The 25,061-nt window shown below is 42.6% G+C and overlaps 3 protein-coding genes across 3 annotated transcripts in view; all 3 read left to right on the forward strand.

Annotated features, from left to right (window-relative positions):
* Positions 1 to 3,182, forward strand: part of LOC109883422 (mucin-5AC-like) — a 29,800-nt gene extending 26,618 nt beyond the window's left edge. The window contains exons 27-29 of the mRNA XM_031801471.1: positions 275 to 466; positions 1,619 to 1,816; positions 2,894 to 3,182. Coding sequence (XP_031657331.1) covers positions 275 to 466; positions 1,619 to 1,816; positions 2,894 to 3,182 — 679 coding nt within the window. The remainder of the gene's footprint in view (positions 1 to 274; positions 467 to 1,618; positions 1,817 to 2,893) is intronic.
* A 751-nt stretch (positions 3,183 to 3,933) lies between these two features.
* On the forward strand, positions 3,934 to 14,021 carry LOC109883421 (mucin-2-like). The gene is made up of 9 exons (XM_031801472.1): positions 3,934 to 8,626; positions 8,732 to 9,015; positions 9,325 to 9,496; positions 9,902 to 10,146; positions 10,729 to 10,912; positions 11,531 to 11,732; positions 12,069 to 12,247; positions 12,519 to 12,588; positions 13,859 to 14,021. Exons 1-9 carry the CDS (start codon positions 4,381 to 4,383, stop codon positions 14,019 to 14,021), a joined length of 5,745 nt encoding a protein of 1,914 aa, XP_031657332.1. The 5' UTR covers positions 3,934 to 4,380.
* Positions 14,022 to 14,057: 36 nt separating this feature from the next.
* Positions 14,058 to 18,691, forward strand: LOC109883424 (intestinal mucin-like protein). The gene is made up of 9 exons (XM_031801473.1): positions 14,058 to 14,122; positions 14,536 to 14,726; positions 16,233 to 16,273; positions 16,471 to 16,593; positions 16,729 to 16,827; positions 17,118 to 17,246; positions 17,480 to 17,519; positions 18,004 to 18,124; positions 18,325 to 18,691. The coding sequence occupies exons 1-9, from the start codon at positions 14,058 to 14,060 to the stop codon at positions 18,503 to 18,505; spliced, it is 990 nt and encodes a 329-aa protein (XP_031657333.1). The 3' UTR covers positions 18,506 to 18,691.
* The last annotated feature ends 6,370 nt before the right edge of the window (positions 18,692 to 25,061 follow it).

Raw genomic sequence — 25,061 nt, forward strand, 5'->3', positions numbered from 1 at the left:
TCTGTTGGACCAGAAGGAGGAGATTATGAAACCATAGAAAATATAAGGAAATCTGGTATTGATATTTGCAGCCAACCTAAGGATGTAGAATGCAGAGCCAAAGACAACATCCATGTTCCTTTGGCAGAACTAGGTCAAAATGTTGAATGCAATCCCTCAGTTGGACTGATATGCCGCAACAAGGATCAAGGCATCCCACCAATATGCTACAACTACGAGATCAGAGTCAGATGTTGTGTTGATGTTTGTAGCAATGAGACACCTACCACCTCAGAAAGGAATACAACTACCATTATAACATCAACAACTACCCCAACAACAACAACAACAGAAAGTCCAACACCAACAATTACCCCAACAACAATAACACCAATAGAAAGTCCAACAACAACAGAAAGTCCAACAACAACAACAGAAAGTCCAACATCAACAACAACAACTATGTCAACAAAATATTCCACAACAAGTGAAACAACAGAGGAAATTACAACTGGTCCAGAACCAACAACAACCACAACAACCATTACTCTGACAACAACCCCTTCCACTATGCCCACAACAACCCCAACTTCACCAACACCCACTACTACTCCACACTGCCTGACCAAGACTGTCTGTGAATGGTCAGACTGGATTAGCAAATACTATCCCTCTGTTGGACCAGAAGGAGGAGATTTTGAAACCATAGAAAATATAAGGAAATCTGGTATTGATATTTGTAGCCAACCTAAGGATGTAGAATGCAGAGCCAAAGACAACATCCATGTTCCTTTGGCCGAACTAGGTCAAAATGTTGAATGCAATCCCTCAGTTGGACTGATATGCCGCAACAAGGATCAAGGCATCCCACCAATATGCTACAACTACGAGATCAGAGTCAGATGTTGTGTTGATGTTTGTAGCAATGAGACACCTACCACCTCAGAAAGGCACACAACAACCATTACAACATCATCACCTACCCCAACAACAAGAACAACAACAGAAAGTCAAACAACAACTACCCCAACAACAACAACAACAAAAACAGGAAGTCCAACAACAACAACTACCCTAACAACAAGAACAACAACAAAAAGTCAAACAACAACTACCCCAACAACAACAACAACAACAACAACAGAAAGTCCAACAACAACAACTACCCCAACAACAAGAACAACAACAGAAAGTCAAACAACAACAGAACATCCGACAACAACAACAGAAATTCCAACAACCACAACTAAGTCAACAACTCCATCCATAACAACAATAGTAACAGAGGAAGTTACAACTGGTCCAGAATCAACAACACCTACCACCACAACCACAACAACAACAACCACCACAGAAAGTCCATCAACCACAACAACATCTAAGACAACAACATATTCCACAACAACTGAAACAACAGAGGAAATTACAACTGGTCCAGAATCAACAACACCCACAACAACCCCTACTACTACCCCAACTACTACCACAACAACAACTCAGACGAGGACTACCTCTGAGGTTATAACAACAGCAACCACCAAAGCATCTACGACAACAACAGCCTTCACTGTAGTCACAAATCCACCATACACAAAACCAACAGAAAAGCAAATCTCCAACTTGACAACACAAACAAAAGAAACTACTACATCAAACCCAACCACCACCCCTACCATTACCCCAACAACAACCCCTACCATTACCCCAACGACAACCCCTACCATTACCCCAACGACAACCCCTACCATTACCCCAACAACAACAGAAAGTCCAACAACAACAACAGAAAGTCCAACATCAACAACAACAACTATGTCAACAAAATATTCCACAACAAGTGAAACAACAGAGGAAATGACAACTGGTCCAGAACCAACAACAACCACAACAACCATTACTCTGACAACAACCCCTTCCACTACCCCCACAACAACCCCTACTTCACCAACACCCACTTCACCCACTACTACACCACACTGCCTGACCAAGACTGTCTGTGAATGGTCAGACTGGATTAGCAAATACTATCCCTCTGTTGGACCAGAAGGAGGAGATTTTGAAACCATAGAAAATATAAGGAAATCTGGTATTGATATTTGTAGCCAACCGAAGGAAGTAGAATGCAGAGCCAAAGACAACATCCAAGTTCCTTTGGCCGAACTAGGTCAAAATGTTGAATGCAATCCCTCAGTTGGACTGATATGCCGCAACAAGGATCAAGGCATCCCACCAATATGCTACAACTATGAGATCAGAGTCAGATGTTGTGTTGATGTTTGTAGCAATGAGACACCTACCACCTCAGAAAGGCCCACAACAACCATTATAACATCAACAACTACCCCAACAACAAGAACAACAACAGAAAGTCAAACAACAACTACCCCAACAACAAGAACAACAACAGAAAGTCAAACAACAACTACCCCAACAACAACAACAACAACAACAACAGAAAGTCCAACAACAACAACTGCCCCAACAACAAGAACAACAACAGAAAGTCAAACAACAACAGAACGTCCGACAACAACAACAGAAATTCCAACAACCACAACTAAGTCAACAACTCCATCCATAACAACAATAGTAACAGAGGAAGTTACAACTGGTCCAGAATCAACAACACCTACCACCACAACCACAACAACAACAACCACCACAGAAAGTCCATCAACCACAACAACATCTAAGACAACAACATATTCCACAACAACTGAAACAACAGAGGAAATTACAACTGGTCCAGAATCAACAACACCCACAACAACCCCTACTACTACCCCAACTACTACCACAACAACAACTCAGACGAGGACTACGTCTGAGGTTATAACAACAGCAACCACCAAAGCATCTACGACAACAACAGCCTTCACTGTAGTCACAAATCCACCATACACAAAACCAACAGAAAAGCAAATCTCCAACTTGACAACACAGACAAAAGAAACTACTACATCAAACCCAACCACCACCCCTACCATTACCCCAACGACAACCCCTACCATTACCCCAACAACAACCCCTACCATTACCCCAACTACAACCCCTACCATTACCCCAACAACAACCCCTACCATTACCCCAACGACAACTCCTACCATTACCCCAACGACAACCCCTACCATTACCCCAACAACAACAGAAAGTCCAACAACAACAACAACAACTATATCAACAAAATATACCACAACAAGTGAAACAACAAAGGAAATTACAACTGGTCCAGAACCAACAACAACCACAACAACCATTACTCTGACAACAACCCCTTCCACTACCCCCACAACAACCCCTACTTCACCAACACCCACTTCACCCACTACTACTCCACACTGCCTGACCAAGACTGTCTGTGAATGGTCAGACTGGATTAGCAAATACTATCCCTCTGTTGGACCAGAAGGAGGAGATTTTGAAACCATAGAAAATATAAGGAAATCTGGTATTGATATTTGTAGCCAACCTAAGGATGTAGAATGCAGAGCCAAAGACAACATCCAAGTTCCTTTGGCCGAACTAGGTCAAAATGTTGAATGCAATCCCTCAGTTGGACTGATATGCCGCAACAAGGATCAAGGCATCCCACCAATATGCTACAACTACGAGATCAGAGTCAGATGTTGTGTTGATGTTTGTAGCAATGAGACACCTACCACCTCAGAAAGGCCCACAACAACCATTACAACATCAACAACTACCCCAACAACAACAACAACAGAAAATCCAACAACAACAAGAACAACAACAGAAAGTCCAACATCAACAACTACCCCAACAACAAGAACAACAACAGAAAGTCCAACATCAACAACTACCCCAACAACAACAACAACAACAGAAAATCCAACAACAACTTCCCCAACAACAAGAACAACAACAGAAAGTCCAACAACAACTACTGTAACAACAACAACCACAAAAGAAAGTCCAACAACAACTACCCCAACAACAAGAACAACAACAGAAAGTCAAACAACAACAGAAGGTCCAACAACAACAACAGAAATTCCAACAACCACAACTAAGTCAACAACTCCATCCATAACAACAATAGTAACAGAGGAAGTTACAACTGGTCCAGAATCAACAACACCTACCACCACAACCACAACAACAACAACCACCACAGAAAGTCCATCAACCACAACAACATCTAAGACAACAACATATTCCACAACAACTGAAACAACAGAGGAAATTACAACTGGTCCAGAATCAACAACTCCCACAACAACCACTACTACTACCACAACAACAACAACAACCACCACAGAAAGTCCATCAACCACAACAACAACTAAGAAAACAACATATTCTCCAACAAGTGAAACAACAGAGGAAATTACGACTGGTCCAGAATCAACAACACCAACAACAACCCCCACTACTACCCACATGACAACCCCTACCATTACCCCAACAACAACAACAACAACAACAGAAAGTCCAACAACAACAACAGAAAGTCCAACATCAACAACAACTATGTCAACAAAATATTCCACAACAAGTGAAACAACAGAGGAAATTACAACTGGTCCAGAACCAACAACAACCACAACAACCATTACTCTGACAACAACCCCTTCCACTATGCCCACAACAACCCCAACTTCACCAACACCCACTACTACTCCACACTGCCTGACCAAGACTGTCTGTGAATGGTCAGACTGGATTAGCAAATACTATCCCTCTGTTGGACCAGAAGGAGGAGATTATGAAACCATAGAAAATATAAGAAAATCTGGTATTGATATTTGTAGCCAACCTAAGGATGTAGAATGCAGAGCCAAAGACAACATCCATGTTCCTTTGGCCGAACTAGGTCAAAATGTTGAATGCAATCCCTCAGTTGGACTGATATGCCGCAACAAGGATCAAGGCATCCCACCAATATGCTACAACTACGAGATCAGAGTCAGATGTTGTGTTGATGTTTGTAGCAATGAGACACCTACCACCTCAGAAAGGCACACAACAACCATTACAACATCATCACCTACCCCAACAACAACAACAACAACAACAGAAAATCCAACAACAACAACTACCCCAACAACAAGAACAACAACAGAAAGTCCAACATCAACAACTACCCCAACAACAACAACAACAACAACAACAACAACAACAACAGAAAGTCCAACAACAACAACTACCCCAACAACAACAACAACAATAGAAAGTCAAACAACAACAGAACGTCCGACAACAACAACAGAAAGTCCAACAACCACAACTAAGTCAACAACTCCATCCATAACAACAATAGTAACAGAGGAAGTTACAACTGGTCCAGAATCAACAACACCTACCACAACAACCACAACAACAACAACCACCACAGAAAGTCCATCAACCACAACAACATCTAAGACAACAACATATTCCACAACAACTGAAACAACAGAGGAAATTACAACTGGTCCAGAATCAACAACTCCCACAACAACCACTACACTAACAATAACAACAACAACAACCACCACAGAAATCCCATCAACCACAACAACAACTAAGACAACAACATATTCTCCAACAGGTGAAACAACAGAGGAAATTACGACTGGTCCTGAATCAACAACACCTACTACCTCTACCACAACAACAACAACCACCACAGAAAGTCCATCAACCACAGTAACGTCTAAGACAACAACATATTCCACAACAAGTGAAACAACAGAGGAAATTACAACTGGTCCAGAATCAACAACACCCACAACAACCCCTACTACTACCCCAACTACTACCACAACAACAACTCAGACGAGGACTACCTCTGAGGTTATAACAACAGCAACCACCAAAGCATCTACGACAACAACAGCATTCACTGTCGTCACAAATCCACCATACACAAAACCAACAGAAAAGCAAATCTCCAACTTGACAACACAGAAAAAAGAAACTACTACATCAAACCCAACCACCACCCCTACCATTACCCCAACGACAACCCCTACCATTACCCCAACGACAACCCCTACCATTACCCCAACGACAACCCCTACCATTACCCCAACAACAACAGAAAGTCCAACAACAACAACAGAAAGTCCAACATCAACAACAACAACTATGTCAACAAAATATACCACAACAAGTGAAACAACAAAGGAAATGACAACTGGTCCAGAACCAACAACAACCACAACAACCATTACTCTGACAACAACCCCTTCCACTACCCCCACAACAACCCCTACTTCACCAACACCCACTTCATCCACTACTACTCCACACTGCCTGACCAAGACTGTCTGTGAATGGTCAGACTGGATTAGCAAATACTATCCCTCTGTTGGACCAGAAGGAGGAGATTTTGAAACCATAGAAAATATAAGGAAATCTGGTATTGATATTTGTAGCCAACCTAAGGATGTAGAATGCAGAGCCAAAGACAACATCTATGTTCCTTTGGCCGAACTAGGTCAAAATGTTGAATGCAATCCCTCAGTTGGACTGATATGCCTCAACAAGGATCAAGGCATCCCACCAATATGCTACAACTACGAGATCAGAGTCAGATGTTGTGTTGATGTTTGTAGCAATGAGACAACCACCACCTCAGAAAGGCCCACAACAACTGTTATAACATCAACAACTACCCCAACAACAAGAACAACAACAGAAAGTCCAACAACAACAACTACCGCAACAACAACAGAACGTCCAACAACAACTACCCCAACAACAACAGAACGTCCAACAACAACAACAGAAAGTCCAACAACCACAACTAAGTCAACAACTCCATCCATAACAACAATAGTAACAGAGGAAGTTACAACTGGTCCAGAATCAACAACACCTACCACCACAACCACAACAACAACAACCACCACAGAAAGTCCATCAACCACAACAACATCTAAGACAACAACATATTCCACAACAGCTGAAACAACAGAGGAAATTACAACTGGTCCAGAATCAACAACACCCACAAAAACCCCTACTACTACCCCAACTACTACCACAACAACAACTCAGACGAGGACTACCTCTGAGGTTATAACAACAGCAACCACCAAAGCATCTACGACAACAACAGCCTTCACTGTAGTCACAAATCCACCATACACAAAACCAACAGAAAAGCAAATCTCCAACTTGACAACACAAACAAAAGAAACTACTACATCAAACCCAACCACCACCCCTACCATTACCCCAACAACAACCCCTACCATTACCCCAACGACAACCCCTACCATTACCCCAACGACAACCCCTACCATTACCCCAACAACAACAACAACCACAACAACAGAAAGTCCAACAACAACAACAGAAAGTCCAACAACCACAACTAAGTCAACAACTCCATCCATAACAACAAAAGTACCAGAAGTTACAACTGGTCCAGAATCAACTGCACCTACTTCCACGATAACAACAACAACCACCACCACAGAAAATCCAACAACAACGACTGCAACAACAAGAACCACAACAACAGAACGTCCAACAACAACAACAGAAAGTCCAACAACCACAACTAAGTCAACAACTCCATCCATAACAACAATAGTAACAGAGGAAGTTACAACTGGTCCAGAATCAACAACACCTACCACCACAACCACAACAACAACAACCACCACAGAAAGTCCATCAACCACAACAACATCTAAGACAACAACATATTCCACAACAGCTGAAACAACAGAGGAAATTACAACTGGTCCAGAATCAACAACACCCACAAAACCCCCTACTACTACCCCAACTACTACCACAACAACAACTCAGACGAGGACTACCTCTGAGGTTATAACAACAGCAACCACCAAAGCATCTACGACAACAACAGCCTTCACTGTAGTCACAAATCCACCATACACAAAACCAACAGAAAAGCAAATCTCCAACTTGACAACACAAACAAAAGAAACTACTACATCAAACCCAACCACCACCCCTACCATTACCCCAACAACAACCCCTACCATTACCCCAACGACAACCCCTACCATTACCCCAACGACAACCCCTACCATTACCCCAACAACAACAACAACCACAACAACAGAAAGTCCAACAACAACAACAGAAAGTCCAACAACCACAACTAAGTCAACAACTCCATCCATAACAACAAAAGTACCAGAAGTTACAACTGGTCCAGAATCAACTGCACCTACTTCCACGATAACAACAACAACCACCACCACAGAAAATCCAACAACAACGACTGCAACAACAAGAACCACAACAACAGAACGTCCAACAACAACAACAGAAAGTCCAACAACCACAACTAAGTCAACAACTCCATCCATAACAACAAAAGTAACAGAGGAAGTTACAACTGGTCCAGAATCAACAGCACCTACTACCACAACAACAACAACAACAACAACAACCACCACAGAAAGTCCAACAACAACTACAGCAACAACATCAAACCCAACCACAACTCCTACCATTACCCCAGGCACAACCCCAACCGTTACCCCAACAACAACTCATATCACGACCCCTTCCACTCCCCCTACCATTACCCCAACAACAACCCCTACCATTACCCCAACAACAACCCCTATCATTACCCCACCGACAGCCCCTACCACGACCACAAGCCCTACCACGTTATGTTTTTGCACATACAAAAATCTACATTTCCCTGCTGGTAAGTGATAAGTTTCCTTCATTAAAATGATACATTCTGACTACATATTGCATTCATACACTTCATTTAATGTATATTCATTACTAATATTATGTTTATGTTTAGGTTCCTTGATATATAATGAGACTGATGGGGCAGGCTGGTGTTTCACATCCTACTGTAACTCAAGTTGTGTTGTTGAGAAACAAGCCAGACCATGTCCCTCTACGACCCCAGCTACAGTCAGCACTGTCTCAGCTACAGTCAGCACTGTCTCAACTACAGTCAGCACTGTCTCAACTACAGTCAGCACTGTCTCAACACCAACAGAAGCTACACATTCTACAACATCTACATTGTCCCCGACTACACCTTACATGGGCTGTGAATATGTCATTCCACCAAGAAAGGTAATGAAATCAAATAAACAGAATTATTGTGTTTCTTAGTTCATAGTGTTGTGTAGTTCATAGTGTTGTGTAGTTCATAGTGTTGTGTAGTTCATAGTGTTGTCTAGTTCATAGTGTTGTGTAGTTCATAGTGCTGTGTAGTTCATAGTGTTGTGTACTTCATAGTGTTGTGTACTTCATAGTGTTGTGTAGTTCATAGTGTTGTGTTGTTCATCATGTTGTGTAGTTCATAGTATTGTGTAGTTCATAGTGTTGTGTAGTACGTAGTGTGTTTACTTTCAGGACTAAAACATACATTTTCAACTTTAGGATGGTGAGACTTGGAAGACAGACAACTGCACTACTCAGACTTGCCACAGGGGTGTAATTACCACAACGTTTGTGGTTTGTGAGTCTGTAGAAAAGCCTGTGTGTGAAAATGGATACCCACCAGTGAAAGTCTATGACGAATCAGGTTGCTGCTATCACTACGAATGTGAATGTAAGTTCAAAACGTAATGTTTTTAATTATCTTCTGTTCTCACCATCTACAAATACGTATTACTCCAAGTGTACTTCCACATGGTCCTAAAGCGCAGCGTTGCCTTGTTTTGTATCACATTACAATGATAAAACTGGGGGGGAACAAAAATGCAATTTCAGAAAGTGGGGGAGACATGCCCCCGTCCACCCCCCGTCCCCAGTGAAAGTTGCACAGTTGGTCTGATCTGATGGTGACATTGTGATGTTATCAGCTTGTGCCATTTCATGAGGATACCTAGACCAGCTGCTGTGTTCAGTAAATCAGGTGTTAAATGAGGTGAAAAGGAGACTGGAGGAGGACTTTAAACTATTGTATTGATGAGTGATCTATCTATTTGTTACCTTCTTCTGTTCTATCTCTCAGGTATATGCTATGGATGGGGAGACCCTCATTACGTCACATTTGATGGCCAATATTACAGTTTCCAGGAAAACTGCACCTACGTTTTGATGAAAGAAATAGTTCCTCGACAGAACTTCAGTGTCATCATCGACAACTATAACTGCGATCCGTCTGGACATGCGACCTGCCCTCAGTCTCTGATTGTCTATTACAAGTCCTACAAAATCGTTCTTACTCCGATGAGATTAAACGTGACAACAAATATGGTAATTATAACTGTGCTATTGTTCACATTTATACACTTAAAAAAGTACACTTTGAGATAGACATTATTTGATATAGACATTCTTGATACAGACATTCTTTGATACAGACATTCTTGACACAGACAATCTTTGAAACAGACATTCTTTGATCTAGACATTATCATACCACTTTAAGACTTAAAATAATCTAGCTTCATATTTTGAAATCTATTATTTACTTATTTACTTTTTGTAACGTGGGGGTATTGATTAATAGGGATATCGGATCTTGCCGACTACGACAAATGTAATTTGCAGTACTACACTACAGTAGTTACAAATAGTTATTTAGCAACATTACATATTGGTTAACCACTTTGATGATGCCATCACATTAACTCAAAACCATCATCAAGGTATCTGAAACATTCCCATGACATTTCAAAGAATTTCATTATATTGACAAATTATTAACAGACTACCAACTCTTCTTGTGACTTCATTTAGTTTTGGAAACTGATCATATCTTATCTACATTATTGTAATGTTATTCTGTTCTCTACTCTCATTCGTAATGTAATATTTTTCCTCATCATTCACAAGGTTTACATCAATGGAAATCAGATCTTCCCGACCTTTTCTAATGAAGACCTCATGATCACCAGCACTGGGGTGGAGTTACTGTTGAAGATCCCTGCCATTAAAGCAACAGTGATGTTTAAGTCCCTTATGTTCAGTGTAACCCTGCCAAACTCCCTATTCCACAACAACACAGAGGGGCAGTGTGGTAAGTATGTAGGCTTTACTGCATCCCAAATGGCACACTGTTCCCAATGTAGTGCACTCCTTTTAACCAGGGGGGATAGGGTCCCAATGTAGTGCACTCCTTTTATCCAGGGGAATAGGGTCCCATTGTAGTGCACTCCTTTTAATCAGGGGGAATAGGGTCCCATTGTAGTGCACTCCTTTTAACAAGGGGGGACAGGGTCCCATTGTAGTGCACTCCTTTTAACCAACTTTTAACCAGGGGGAATAGGGTCCCATTGTAGTGCACTCCTTTTAACCAGGGGGAATAGGGTCCCATTGTAGTGCACTCCTTTTAACCAGGGGGAATAGGGTCCCATTTGGGATGCATCCATTGTGAAGACCAAAAATACTTTAAGCATGATTCAGATGAACAGCTTGTAGTACTCTGTGAGGAAACTGAACATTTGTTGCAATGATTTAATGTTATTTTGTTGTGTGTTTTTGCATTTCCATGGCATTAAAGTTCACTGTACAGTTACAATGATAGCATTACCAATTAAAAGATACTGTAGGTAGGCTTAAAGGTATGAGCAGCTGTTTCTGGCATAAAATATCTTGTGTTTTCTCTCATTCCCATATTTATTGTACCTTTATAAAGGTACCTGTGACAATATCAGGAAAAACGATTGCAGATTACCGAATGGAAAGATTGACCCATCATGTCCTGGGATGGCTCATGAATGGAAGATTCCTGATGTTAAAAAACCCTACTGTGAACGGCAACCCCCTATCCTACCTACCCCTAAGCCTCCAACCTGCCCGTCAGGAAAGACATCAATCTGTGACATCATACTTAGCCCGTAAGACGTGTAACCTTGTAATAACACAAAGAGACAGCTATATTACAAAGACAAGGGAATCTGATTGAGGTTGCTGTGACACTGTTTACATACAAGTCTGTAAACTCTCCGGTAAAGGCAAGGGTTGTTGTTCCAAAACTTTGAAAGAAAAGTATCTTACAGACTGTTTATGCCGTATAAAATATGTCATATTCATAAGAACTAGATGCTTCACAAATAATTTACCGTGTAAGGCATACAGTAATCAATATTTGTAAGAAATCTGTTGTGACATGTTAAATGCCCCATTTGGGTTTGGCCGATATAATAACTTAAATGGGTTCTTTATTTTGGAAGGGTCTTTAAGCAATGCCATGATGTTATCCCACGTCAACCCTTCTTCGAGGCCTGTAAGTTTGATGTCTGCCACATGCCAAACATCTCAATTGGCTGCTCCAGCCTGGAAGCCTATGCCGTGAGGTGTGCAGCAGCTGGAGTCTGTATCGACTGGAGGAAATCAACAAATGGAACATGTGGTAGGGAAGGACTTTCATATCCAATAAGACCTGTGTCCCCAATGGGATCCTATTCCCTACATAGTGCACTGCTTTTGACCTGGCTCCTGCCATAAGTAGTGATCTAAGTAGGGAATAGGATCCAATTTCGGATGCAGGATAGATGTTAATACGATTTTAAATAATTCTAATAACTTTATGATTATCATTAATTATTTGTATTTTGACAACCTGCATTTACAAATTGTATACTTACTGTTTTGTCTTTCATTCCATCTTGACCATATTACAGAACTGACCTGCCCTAAGACCAAAGTGTATAAGGCATGTGGTTCTACGATCCAGCCAACATGCAATTCAAGGTATCCATCTCATTTCCATCTCATCTCATTCTCATTCCCATCTCATTCCCATTCTCATCTCATTCCCATTCTCATCTCATTCCCATCTCATCTCATCTCATTCCCATCTCATCTCATTCCCCTCTCATTTCATCTCATTCCCAACTTAACTCATTCCCATCTTATCTCATTCCCATTTCATTCTCATCTCATTCCCATCTCATCTAATTATCATCTTATCTCATTCCAATTTCATTCTCATCTAATTCTCATCTCGTTCTCATCTCATTCCCATCTCACTCTCAACTCATTTCAATCTCATTCCCATCTCATTTCATTCTCATCTCATTCTCATATCATTCCCATCTCATTCTCATCTCATTCCCATCTCATTCCCATCTCATCTGATTCTCATTACATTCTCATTCCCATCTCATGTCATTGCCATCACATTTCATTCCCATCTCATTCACATTCTCATCTCATTCCCATCTCATCTCATTCCAATCTCATCTCATTCTCATCTCATTTCCATCCCATTCTCATTCCCATCTCATTCCCATTTCATTCTCATTCCCATCTCATTCCCATCTCATCTCATTCTCATTTCCATCTCATCTCATTCCCATATCATCTCATTATCATTTCCATCTCATCTCATTCTCATATCATTCCCATCTCATCTCATTCCCATCTCATCTAATTCCCATCTTATCTCATTCCAATTTCATTCTCATCTAATTCTCATCTCGTTCTCATCTCATCTCATTCCCATCTCACTCTCAACTCATTTCAATCTCATTCCCATCTCATTTCATTCTCATCTCATTCTCATCTCATTCCCATCTCATTCTCATCTCATTCCCATCTCATTCCCATCTCATCTGATTCTCATTACATTCTCATTCCCATCTCATGTCATTGCCATCACATTTCATTCCCATCTCATTCACATTCTCATCTCATTCCCATCTCATCTCATTCCAATCTCATCTCATTCTCATCTCATTTCCATCCCATTCTCATTCCCATTTCATTCTCATTCCCATCTCATTCCCATCTCATCTCATTCTCATTTCCATCTCATCTCATTCTCATCTCATTCCCATCTCATCTCATTCCCATATCATCTCATTATCATTTCCATCTCATCTCATTCTCATATCATTCCCATCTCGTCTCATTCCCATCGCATCTCATTCCCATCTCATTATTTTACACCACTACCTAATGGACATGCATTCTATACCAAGGTTTCTAGTCTGTAATAAATTGTTTTTTCTTGTCTTAGATACAATGACAAATATGTGCATTCATGTCAAGGAGCACAAATGACCCGTGACTTTGTATGTGACTCATTCATGGAGGGCTGTTTCTGCCCTGAGGGTACCATCTTGTTCAACACATTCTCTGACACCTGTGTTCGTGACTGTGGTAAGGATGTGTCAGTTTGAGGAATACATTGTTTAATTGTGTCTCAAAGTACCAGCATGTATGACCTAAGATCTTATTTTCCCTTCAAGGATGCACAGGACCTGATGGAAAACCCAAACAGGTAATAATGTGGATGTATACCACAATGAATCTGTCAGAAGAAATGGTTCAACAGCTCACTTCACATTATGGCCCACAAAAATGTTCTGTATAGAACCCCCATTATTTGAATCAGTTTGCTAGTTTCATTGGGGCTTGTAAGTTGTCCAGCCCTGAAGAGGCTGGAGCCCTATTGTTATTATCAATCAATCAAATGTATTTGATAAAGCCCTTTTTTCATCAGCAGCAGCAACAAAGCCTTTACACATACCCAGCCTAAAACCTCAAAGAGCAAGCAATGCAGAGGCAGAAAGACAGTGGCTAGGAAAAACTCCCTAGAAGGCAGAAACCTTGGAATAAACCAAGGGAGGAACCAGGTTCTGAAGGGTGGCCAGTCCTCGTCCTAATAAATTTGAAGTCTCTGTTAATTAACAGTGTTTGTTTTGTCCCAACACAGTTTGGTGAGACTTGGTACAGTAACTGCCAGAAGTGCACGTGTAATGCTGACACACTGAGTGTCCAGTGTGAACCAGTGAAATGTCCGCCCCAAGAAATTGTTACCTGTAAGAAGTACGGGGAGGTGTTGGTCAACGAGACGGTGGACTGCTGTCAGATAAATACATGTGGTGAGTAGGATAGAGAGGCACCTTAACGTGCTACCAGGTAACCTGGGTACAAGTCTGTTTGTGCTAAATGTTTGGCATATGACAAGGAGTGGAATGTTAGCACTAAACAGCTCTTCATTCTAGCTACTTCATAAAGCCTTCATAAGCACTACATAAATGTGTTATAAAGCATCTATAACATGCTTTATAAAGGGTTCATAAATGTGCCATAAATCTGTGACATAATCACTGGACTGTGATTAGTGTAGCTTGTCCCTGAGCTGGTGGACCAATGGTTTCTTACCTCTCTTTCTGCTGGAGGTTCTGCATGTTGATTCCAACCTTAAAAGTAACAACAAAGAAAATTCATAGAAGACCATGTCACTGGACTCTGTCACTGGACCCTGTTATTGGACCCTGTTATTGGACCCTGTCAGTGGACCCTGTCATTGGACCCTGTTATTGTACCCTGTCATTGGACCCTGTTATTGTACCCTGTTAGTGGACCCTGTCATTGGACCATGTTATTGGACCCTGTCAGTGGACCCTGTCAATGGACCCTGTCATTGGACCCTGTTATTGGACCCTGTCATTGGACCATGTTATTGGACCCTGTTATTGGACCCTGTCAGTGGACCCTGTCATTGGACCCTGTCATTGGACCATGTTATTGGACCCTGTTATTGGACCCTGTCATTGGACCCTGTCATTGGACCATCATGCACCATAATTTACCATCTTATCTCATTCCCATATTATCATGAACATGGTGCAGGTGTCATGATGGTAACATGGTGCAGGTGTCATGATGGTAACATGGTGCAGGTGTCATGATGGTAACATGGTGCAGGTGTCATGATGGTAACATGGTGCAGGTGTCATGATGGTAACACGGTGCAGGTGTCATGATGGTAACATGGTGCAGGTGTCATGATGGTAACATGGTGCAGGTGTCATGATGGTAACATGGTGCAGGTGTCATGATGGTAACATGGTGCAGGTGTCATGATGGTAACATGGTGCACGTGTCATGATGGTAACACGGTGCAGGTGTCATGATGGTAACACGGTGCAGGTGTCATGATGGTAACATGGTGCAGGTGTCATGATGGTAACATGGTGCAGGTGTCATGATGGTAACATGGTGCAGGTGTCATGATGGTAACATGGTGCAGGTGTCATGATGGTAACATGGAGCAGGTGTCATGATGGTAACATGGAGCAGGTGTCATGATGGTAACATGGTGCAGGTATCATGATGGTAACATGGTGCAGGTATCATGATGGTAACATGGTGCAGGTGTCATGATGGTAACACGGTGCAGGTGTCATGATGGTAACATGGTGCAGGTGTCATGATGGTAACATGGTGCAGGTGTCATGATGGTAACATGGAGCAGGTGTCATGATGGTAACATGGTGCAGGTATCATGATGGTAACATGGTGCAGGAATTGTGACTAACTTAACCGTTCAACAACTGTTATGTCTCAACCATTGTCTGACCCGTTATTGTGTGTTCTTTCAGTGCCCAAACCTGTTTGTGTCCACAACAATACTGAATACACGGTGAGAAGTGACACTTCTTTGACACTCTGGCAGAATAGAGGAGTATTATAATAAATCATTTGTACATTTTGTATAAAATAAACCTAAATATTGATCTACCAATTACAGATTGCCCCTTTAAGTTATCCTGAGAGCCACTGTGGCCCCAGGCTTAATTTTTGCTTCAGTGCTAACAGATACTAACTCTCATTCTCCAGCTTGGTGAAAATGTTCCCAACGGTACCTGTGAGGAGTGCAAGTGTGGTCCTAAAAAGGATCCAGTCTCCAAGCTATATGTTGTTGAGTGTGCCCAAATCAACTGTTACACCACCTGCCCAACGGTACTGTACTCGGGATAATTGCGAACTCGGTTTAACATAAGTGAACCATTTTACATGGTTGGCTATACAGTATAATATTCCAGGTTTATATGAAGGAAATCCCCTAATGATGTCACCATGTTGATTCTCCTCCAGGGTTATGAGTATGAAGTCGTACCTGAGAAATGTTGTGGAACGTGTGTACAGAAGGACTGTGTTGTCGGTCTCCCAGATGCCACATCTCACATCATTCAGGTGACATTGATGAGATAATGCACCCAAATTAGATCATTTTTAACATCAGATATCTTTGTGAAATGTCAAAGGGATGAATGACATCAATAATGAGAACATATAAATGCTTAGAATTGATCATAAATGTTAAAGGTGTAAATGCTTAAGAATTGTAATGCTTGTTTACATTTTCGATTAATGATGTACATATTCCTGAAAGGTTTATAAATTATTTATCAAGGCTTATTTATTGAAGTTTTTATAACATACAGTATCAAATTACCAACATTTATTTTTTTGCTACTTGACAGCTTGGGAAGTTTTGGTCGCCCCCTAGTGACCGCTGTGTGAAGTATGAATGCACAAAGACAAACAACCAGCTCATCGTTGTGGAATCCAAATTTAAATGCCCAGTGTTCCGTCCAGAGGACTGTGTCCCTGTAAGTAGATGAGGAAACTGGTTGAATGTGTTTGTTTGAAGTAAAGTAACTATACCTAAATATACTGCTTGCTTCATTTGATAGTAACTTGGAGGTTATATTGAATTTACACCCGAGTAACATATTCATAGATGATCATAGTTTTCCAATATAACATCTACACTGTGTTCTCTAGCTCAATAGACTGTAACTAGTCGTATCCAAATTGAGCTGTACACTATTCTTTTTGACAGGGAACTGAGAAAACTGATGCAAATGGATGTTGCACAACCTGTAAGTTAAAACAATATAATGATTAATTTCTAAATATTCATGATTTGTGTTGTATTTTTACAAGTCAAACATAACCTCTTATGAACCTGAACTCTTATGAACATAAATCCTCTTATGAACCTGAACTCTTATGAACATAAATCCTCTTATGAACCTGAACTCTTATGAACATAAATCCTCTTATGAACCTGACCATTTATGAACATGACCTCTTATGAACATGACCTCTTATGAACATAAATCCTCTTATGAACCTGACCTCTTATGAACATAACCTCTTATGAGCCTGACCTCTTATGAACATAAATCCTCTTATGAACCTGACATCTTATGACACAATAAATCAATGTTGAGTTACTGTAGATGAAACTGAATACAGATGTGAAGTACTTTTTCAAGTTGCTCATCTTTAGTCCATCTTTACATCGTAAGGGGGAAACTCACCACTTTAAAATGTCCTCCTTAACTCTGTCTACCTCCACAGGCACTTTAATCAGTCACTGTGATGTGAAGAACACCACCACCTACCTAGAGGTGAATAACTGCAGGTCCTCTGTGCCGGTGGAAATCTCAGCCTGCGGGGGATCCTGTGGAACATCTTCTATGTAAGTACAAACTCTAAATAAGAACACACACACACATGCCAAAAAAGCACACAGAAACAAACGCAACATGCATTTGGGTTTTGCAGAAATGTGTATGCGGGGAATTGGATTGAAGGGTAAGATTTCAATGGGAGGTGACCTATGGCAGAATAAATGTGGTACTGTTTCTAACAGTGTTGTTTGTGTGTCCTGTTTGCTAGGTACTCTGCAGAGAAAAACACCCTGATGCACTCCTGCTCCTGCTGTCAAGAGATGTCGACCAGTGAGAGGAAGGTGGAGATGGTCTGCCCTGATGGGAAGAAGATCATGCAGTCCTACATTTACATTGATAAGTGTGGCTGCCATGACTCTGAGTGTGACAAGAACAACCACTTAGATTAGGCCTTGAAGAATGAAGTCTTTTGAAGTGTTCTTATTTACCTGCATGGAATATTAAATAGTTGTATCTAAAGGGAACCAATAGGGTCTGTCTCATTATCATATAGGCTACTTTCATGAACTGCATGTCCTTTCTCTCTACACTATCATAGACATTATGCAAACCTATTAAACTGATGAAGAAGCATGTCATTATCTTTCTTGTTTTATTTCATATTGTCAAGTGCGTCATTGTGTGACTAGGGAAACAGTACACATAGTATTTAATAAAGAACATATTCATTACATAACGGTTACTATTAAAAGGGGCAATCTGCAATTCAAACAATAACAAAGTGGCCACCCTGCCAGTGTTTTGGCAAAAAGCTGAAGAATGGGGCTGGAGAAATGTAACCACTCTCAAGTTCATAGACAGGCCATGGATGTAAGAACTGACCGTTGTCGTGGAAATGTCCTTAATTACCAACTGATGAGAGAGCAAATCACACAGCAGTCAGAGTTATGCTTCATCTTCACCTTTAATAATAATGATGCTTTTGCAAAGCATTTTGACTTTCAACAGTTCAGTATCTCTAATGAAAAGTTGAGAGTCCCAACACAATGGCAAATGGGATCCTTTATAGCAAAGATCCACCCCCCTAGACGACATGACAAAACACAGGTCTTAGAACTTACACAAAGAAAAAACCTTCAGAGAGAATATCCCCTAGTCAGACAGAGTGGGCTATAAATTATCCTTCAGTTTGGTCTCCTAAACAAAGCTCTTATCTCGTCCTTGGTACAAAATGGTACCAAGACATTACCCCCACCCTATGATATATATCAAATTGTCATTTAGATAGAACCAATTCTAAATACAACCAATCAGAGGACAAACTCACGGAGAGGAGAGTGACCCTATAGGTCAACAAAGAGGGAGCATAGAATGATTCCAGACACTGTCACCCTCCTTTCCCCCCACGAGAAAAGTAGGGAGTCACTGCCACACCGAAAATATATGTTTACACATGATGACATGGTGCAGAGAGATGGGAGCTTGTTGGTGTTCCATAAGGACATGGTGCAGAGAGATTGTAGCTTGTTGGTGTTCTGTAAGGACATGGAGCAGAGAGATGGGAGTTTGTTGGTGTTCCATAAGGACATGGAGCAGAGAGATTGTAGCTTGTTGGTGTTCTGTAAGGACATGGAGCAGAGAGATTGTAGCTTGTTGGTGTTCTGTAAGGACATGGAGCAGAGAGATGGGAGTTTGTTGGTGTTCCATAATGACATGGAGCAGAGAGATGGGAGTTTGTTGGTGTTCCATAAGGACATGGAGCAGAGAGATTGTAGCTTGTTGGTGTTCTGTAAGGACATGATGCAGAGAGATGGGAGCCTGCTGGTGTTCTGTAAGGACATGGAGCAGAGAGATGGGAGCCTGCTGGTGTTCTGTAAGGACATGGAGCAGAGAGATGGGAGCCTGCTGGTGTTCTGTAAGGACATGGAGCAGAGAGATAAAGCCAAGAAAATAGGGAGGTGTAAGGTGTTTGCTTAACCCAGAGGCCAGCGGCACCAATGTGTCGGAGGAAACACAGTACCAAAATCAGCACGCATGCTCCCGGCCCACCAAAAAGAGTCGCTAGACCGCGATGGGACAAGGACATCCCGGCCGGCCAAACCCTCCTCTAACCCAGATGACACTAGGCCAATTGTGCGGCGCCTCAATGGTCTACTGGTCGCAGCCGGATACGACACCGCCTGGGATCGAACCAGGATCTGTAGTGACGTCTCTTGCCCTGCGATGCAGTGCCTTAGACTGCTACGCCACTCAGGAGGCCAATTTTTCATTTCTATTAGGATATTGAATTTGAATTTTAAAAAATTGCATTTGTAACGCACTAATTGAAGTCATAAAAATAACTTGTATTTCATGATTTGAAACTGAATTTAGTGAAAATTGGATTTAGTTTTCAAATTCAATTTCAATATAATTGAATATTCAAATTCAATACTTAAAAATTCATTTTCAATATGGTAGATATTGCGTTAGAAGGGAGTGTCACAATTAGCCCTATCATAGCTCTTCTAAGGATAGCCTTTCTGATCTATTTCATCTTGTTCTTGTGACTGACTGGGTTCGAACCAGGTCTCCTGCATCTCAAAAGACTGTGCTTAGAATTAGAGGTTAGTAAGGCCCAGGTGAACAAGGAGACGGTTGTGGCTGTCTGTTTTGATGTGGAGAAAGCGTATGATATGATGTGGAAGGAGGGGTTGCTAATCAAGCTTGGTTTTATGGGGGTAGTTGGTAGAACGTACAACTGGATAAAGGGCTTCCTGTTTGGAAGGTCTATCCAGGTGAGGGTGGGGAAGTCTATACCAGGCAGCTACCTGGTGGATACACTGCAGGGGAGCGTGATTGGCCTTCTTTAGTTTTTAATCATGATCAATGATATTTACTCTCAGGTACAGATGGATATTGGGAGGTGTTCATTTGCCTCAGATCCTCCAAAAGTCCTACAGCTGCACTGTTGAGAGCATCTTGACTGGCTGCATCACCGCTTGGTATTGCAACTGCTTGGCATCCGACCGCAAGGCGCTACAGAGGGTAGTGCGTACGGCCCAGTCCATCGCTGGTGTCTAGCTGCCTGCCATCCAGGACCTCTGTACCAGGTGGTGTTGGTGGTGTCAGAGGAAGGCCCTAAAAATGGTCAAAGACTCCAGCCACACTAGTCATAGACTGTTCTCTCTGCTACCGTCTGGCAAGCGGTACCGATGCAACAAGCCCCAAGCCATAAGACTGATAAATAGTTTGCTAAATAGCTACCTGGACTATCTGCATTTACCCTTAATGAACTAATTATTTTGACTCATCATATACACTGCTGTTACTGTTTATTATCTATCCTGTTGCCAAGTCACTTTATCCTTACCTAGACAATATACAAAGTATGTGGACACCGCTTCAAATTTGTGGATTCAGCTATTTCAGCCACACCCGTTGCTGACAGGTGTATAAAATCGAGCACACAGCCATGCAATCTCCATAGACAAACATTGGCAGTTAAACGGCCTTACTGAAAAGCTCAGTGACTTTTAACGTGGCACCGTCATCACATGCCACCTTTCCAACAAGTCTGTTTATTAATGCATGGAATAGGTCATTGGACCGAACAGTGTGTGTACCTCAAAACCTCCTCTAACTGGCTGAGAAAGAGCGACAAATGCATTCAATACGGCACCACTTCTACCGAGAGACCTGTGTCCTGAGCCAGCAGCCTGTATGCAGCGTCCAATCAGAGCTATCGACAGCTTTTCCCTTACGTCTTTTCTTTCAGGAGTGTGACAGGAGTCCACGTGGAGTGAGCATGGGGAGAAATCTGTTCCAAACATCTCTTATGTTGCTGGTATACTAGTTGATAAGTAGACAAGACATAATGGGTGGTAAAAGGTGGTGGCGGGTCGAGTGAGACATTGAAATTGGGACATTATCATGGGTCATCCACTTTGAACTGTAAAGCTATCTGAAGAAGACAAGTGAAGAAGAGTTCAGAAGATTGAGTGCCTGAAGGGGGGTTGGTCAACTGTGCCCAAAATTGCCTTAGACTTGTCTAAAATGGTTTACTTTGTGGTATCAGGTTGATTGTAGAGGTCTACACACTACATACAATTATAGCAATTTAGATTAAGAATGCCTTAGGATACTGATCTGTAATTATAATCACGATAAGAAAGTTAAGACTAGAATTATAGGATAATTATACTGTATGTTAATATGTTCATATAAATGTACATTCTACCAATGTCAAAGTGTGTTAAATTGAGGGTTTTGAGTGATATTACCAATTTGAATCACTGAGCAATGTCATTCTACATTTTGGTTGGATAATTAATAGGGTTATGATTATGATTTCGAATCGGAATGATTTTGAAAACTGATGGATTGATTGAACAAATCAATAAGTAGTTTAATAAAATCCTGTAATACCGCTTCAATAAAGTTAGTAGAAGGACTGAATAAACAGGTTACTTATGAATACAGCTCTAAAATAACAGAGATCTGCATAAATAAGTAGTTAGAAAGTCTACGAATACCGCCCTTTAAAAAGAAAAGATTAGAAAGGGGTCTGCTTGGGTGGTGTATTCACGGTTACCGCCTCTAGAAGGAAGAGGGACTGCTCGGGTGAATAGATAGGGAGCGGAAGAACACTGACCCGATTTGGCTGGGTTCAACTGCAAAATAAATCCTATAGGATAAATACCGGCTTATGTAGAGGAAGTGAATTAAGTTAGGAGGTAAAACTATAGGTCGTTTTAGGTAAAACGAAGAGTATGCGTGAAAAATCCTATAGGATAATACTGGCTTATGTAGAGGAAGTGAATTAAGTTAGGAGTTAAAACTATAGGTCATTTTTGTCACGGGCGTCCTCCTCTTCATCTGAAGAGGAGAGGCGAGAAGGATTGGAGGACCAAAATGCGTCATGGTATGTGTTCATGATGAAACTTAATAAAGAAAACACTGAACACTGAAACACACTATACAAAACCATAGACAAATAACGACTGTGAAGCTAAATGAGAACTGTGATGACACCAAGCAATCCACATAGACAATCACCCACAAACAAACAGTGAAACCCAGGCTACCTAAGTATGATTCTCAATCATAGACAACTAATAACACAATTGCCTTTGATTGAGAACCATACTAGGCCGAAACATACAAATCCCCAAATCATAGAAAAACAAACATAGACTGCCCACCCCAACTCACGCCCTGACCATACTAAATAAATACAAAACAAAGGAAATAAAGGTCAGAACGTGACAGTACCCCCTCCCCCAAAGGTGCGGACTCCGGCCGCAAAACCTTAACCTATAGGGGAGGGTCTGGGTGGGAGTCTGTCTGCGTTGGCGGCTCTGGCGCGGGACATGGACCCCACTTCACCATAGTCTTTGTTCGCCTCTGTGGCTTCCTAACCATGGCGACCCTTCTAAATGACCCCACTGGACAGAGGGGCAGCTTGGGACAGAGGGGCAGCTTGGGACAGAGGGGCAGCTCGGGACAGAGGGGCAGCTCGGGACAGAGGGGCAGCCCCGTACTGGCTGTCGACTCTGGCAGATCCTGGCTGACTGGCGGCTCTGGCGGATCCTGGCTGAATGGCGGCTCTGGCGGATCCTGGCTGAATGGCTGCTCTGGCGGATCCTGGCTGAATGGCGGCTCTGGCGGATCCTGGCTGAATGGCGGCTCTGGCGGATCCTGGCTGACTGGCGGCACTGGCGGCTCCTTGCAGACTGGCGGCACTGGCGGCTCCTTGCAGACTGTCAGCTCTGATGGCGCTGGGCAGACGGGTAGCTCAGGCGGCGCCGGGCAGACTGGAGACTCCGGCAGCGTTGGAGAGGAGGAAAGCTCTGGCAGCGCTGGATGGAGGAGCTCAGGCGCCTCTGGACTGAGGGGCGGAAGCTCTGGCAGTGCTGGACAGGCGGGAATACCTGTAGGGAGGAGACAGAGAGACAGCCTGGTGCGTGGGGGCTGCCACCGGACCCACCAGGCTGGGGAGACCTCCAAGAGGCTTGGTGTTAGGAGGAGGCACCTGAAGGACCGGGTTGTGGGGGAGCACTGGAGCTCTGGTGTGCAGCCTTGGCATCACTCCCCCAGGCTGGATCACTGCTTTAGACCGGACCCTCCAGAGTGCAGGCACAGGTTGAACCGGGCTGTGGGTAAGCACGGAAGATCTAGCGTCTACTACGCGCACCTCTCCCTTAGGCTCCACTCCCACATTTGCCCGGCACGAGCGGAGCGCAGGCATAGGAGGAACTGCACCCTCCCAGCGCCCCGGAGACACAGTACGCAGAGCCGGCGCAGGATACCCTGGACCAAAACTGCGTACCGGCGACCAGACATGCTGAGCAGGCACCATACGCCCTGGCTCGATGCCCACACTCGCATGACACTTTCGGGGGGCTGCCCTATAGCGCACCAGGCTATGGGCACGTACTGGCGACACCGTGCGCTTAACCACATAACATGGTGCCTGACCAATAACGTGCTGCTTATAATAAGCACGAGGAGTGAGCTCAGGTCTGCTACCTGGCTTAGCCCCACACCTCGTGCTCCCCCCCAAACATTTTTTTGGGGGGCTGCCTCTCGTACCTGTCGCGCTGCCGTGCAGCCTCCTCATATCGCCGCCGCTCAGCTTTCGCTGCATCCAGCTCTGCTTTGGGGCGGCGATATTCCCCAGCCTGTGCCCAGGGTCCCTCTCCGTTCAATATCTCCTCCCATGTCCAGGTGTCCTGTGATGCTGGCCACTGTTGTTGCTGCTGCTGCTGCTGTCGTTGCTGTCTTTTACCACGCCGCTTGGTCCTTGGTTGGTGGGTGATTCTGTCACGGGCGTCCTCCTCTTCATCTGAAGGATTGGAGGACCAAAATGCGTCATGGTATGTGTTCATGATGACATTTAATAAAGAAAATACTGAACACTGAAACACAGTATACAAAACAATAGACAAATAACGACCGTGAAGCTAAATGAGAACTGTGATGACACAAGCAATCCACATAGACAATCACCCACAAACAAACAGT

The sequence above is a fragment of the Oncorhynchus kisutch genome, linkage group LG22 (genome assembly GCF_002021735.2).
Source record: "Oncorhynchus kisutch isolate 150728-3 linkage group LG22, Okis_V2, whole genome shotgun sequence".
Taxonomy (NCBI): Eukaryota; Metazoa; Chordata; class Actinopteri; order Salmoniformes; family Salmonidae; genus Oncorhynchus; species Oncorhynchus kisutch.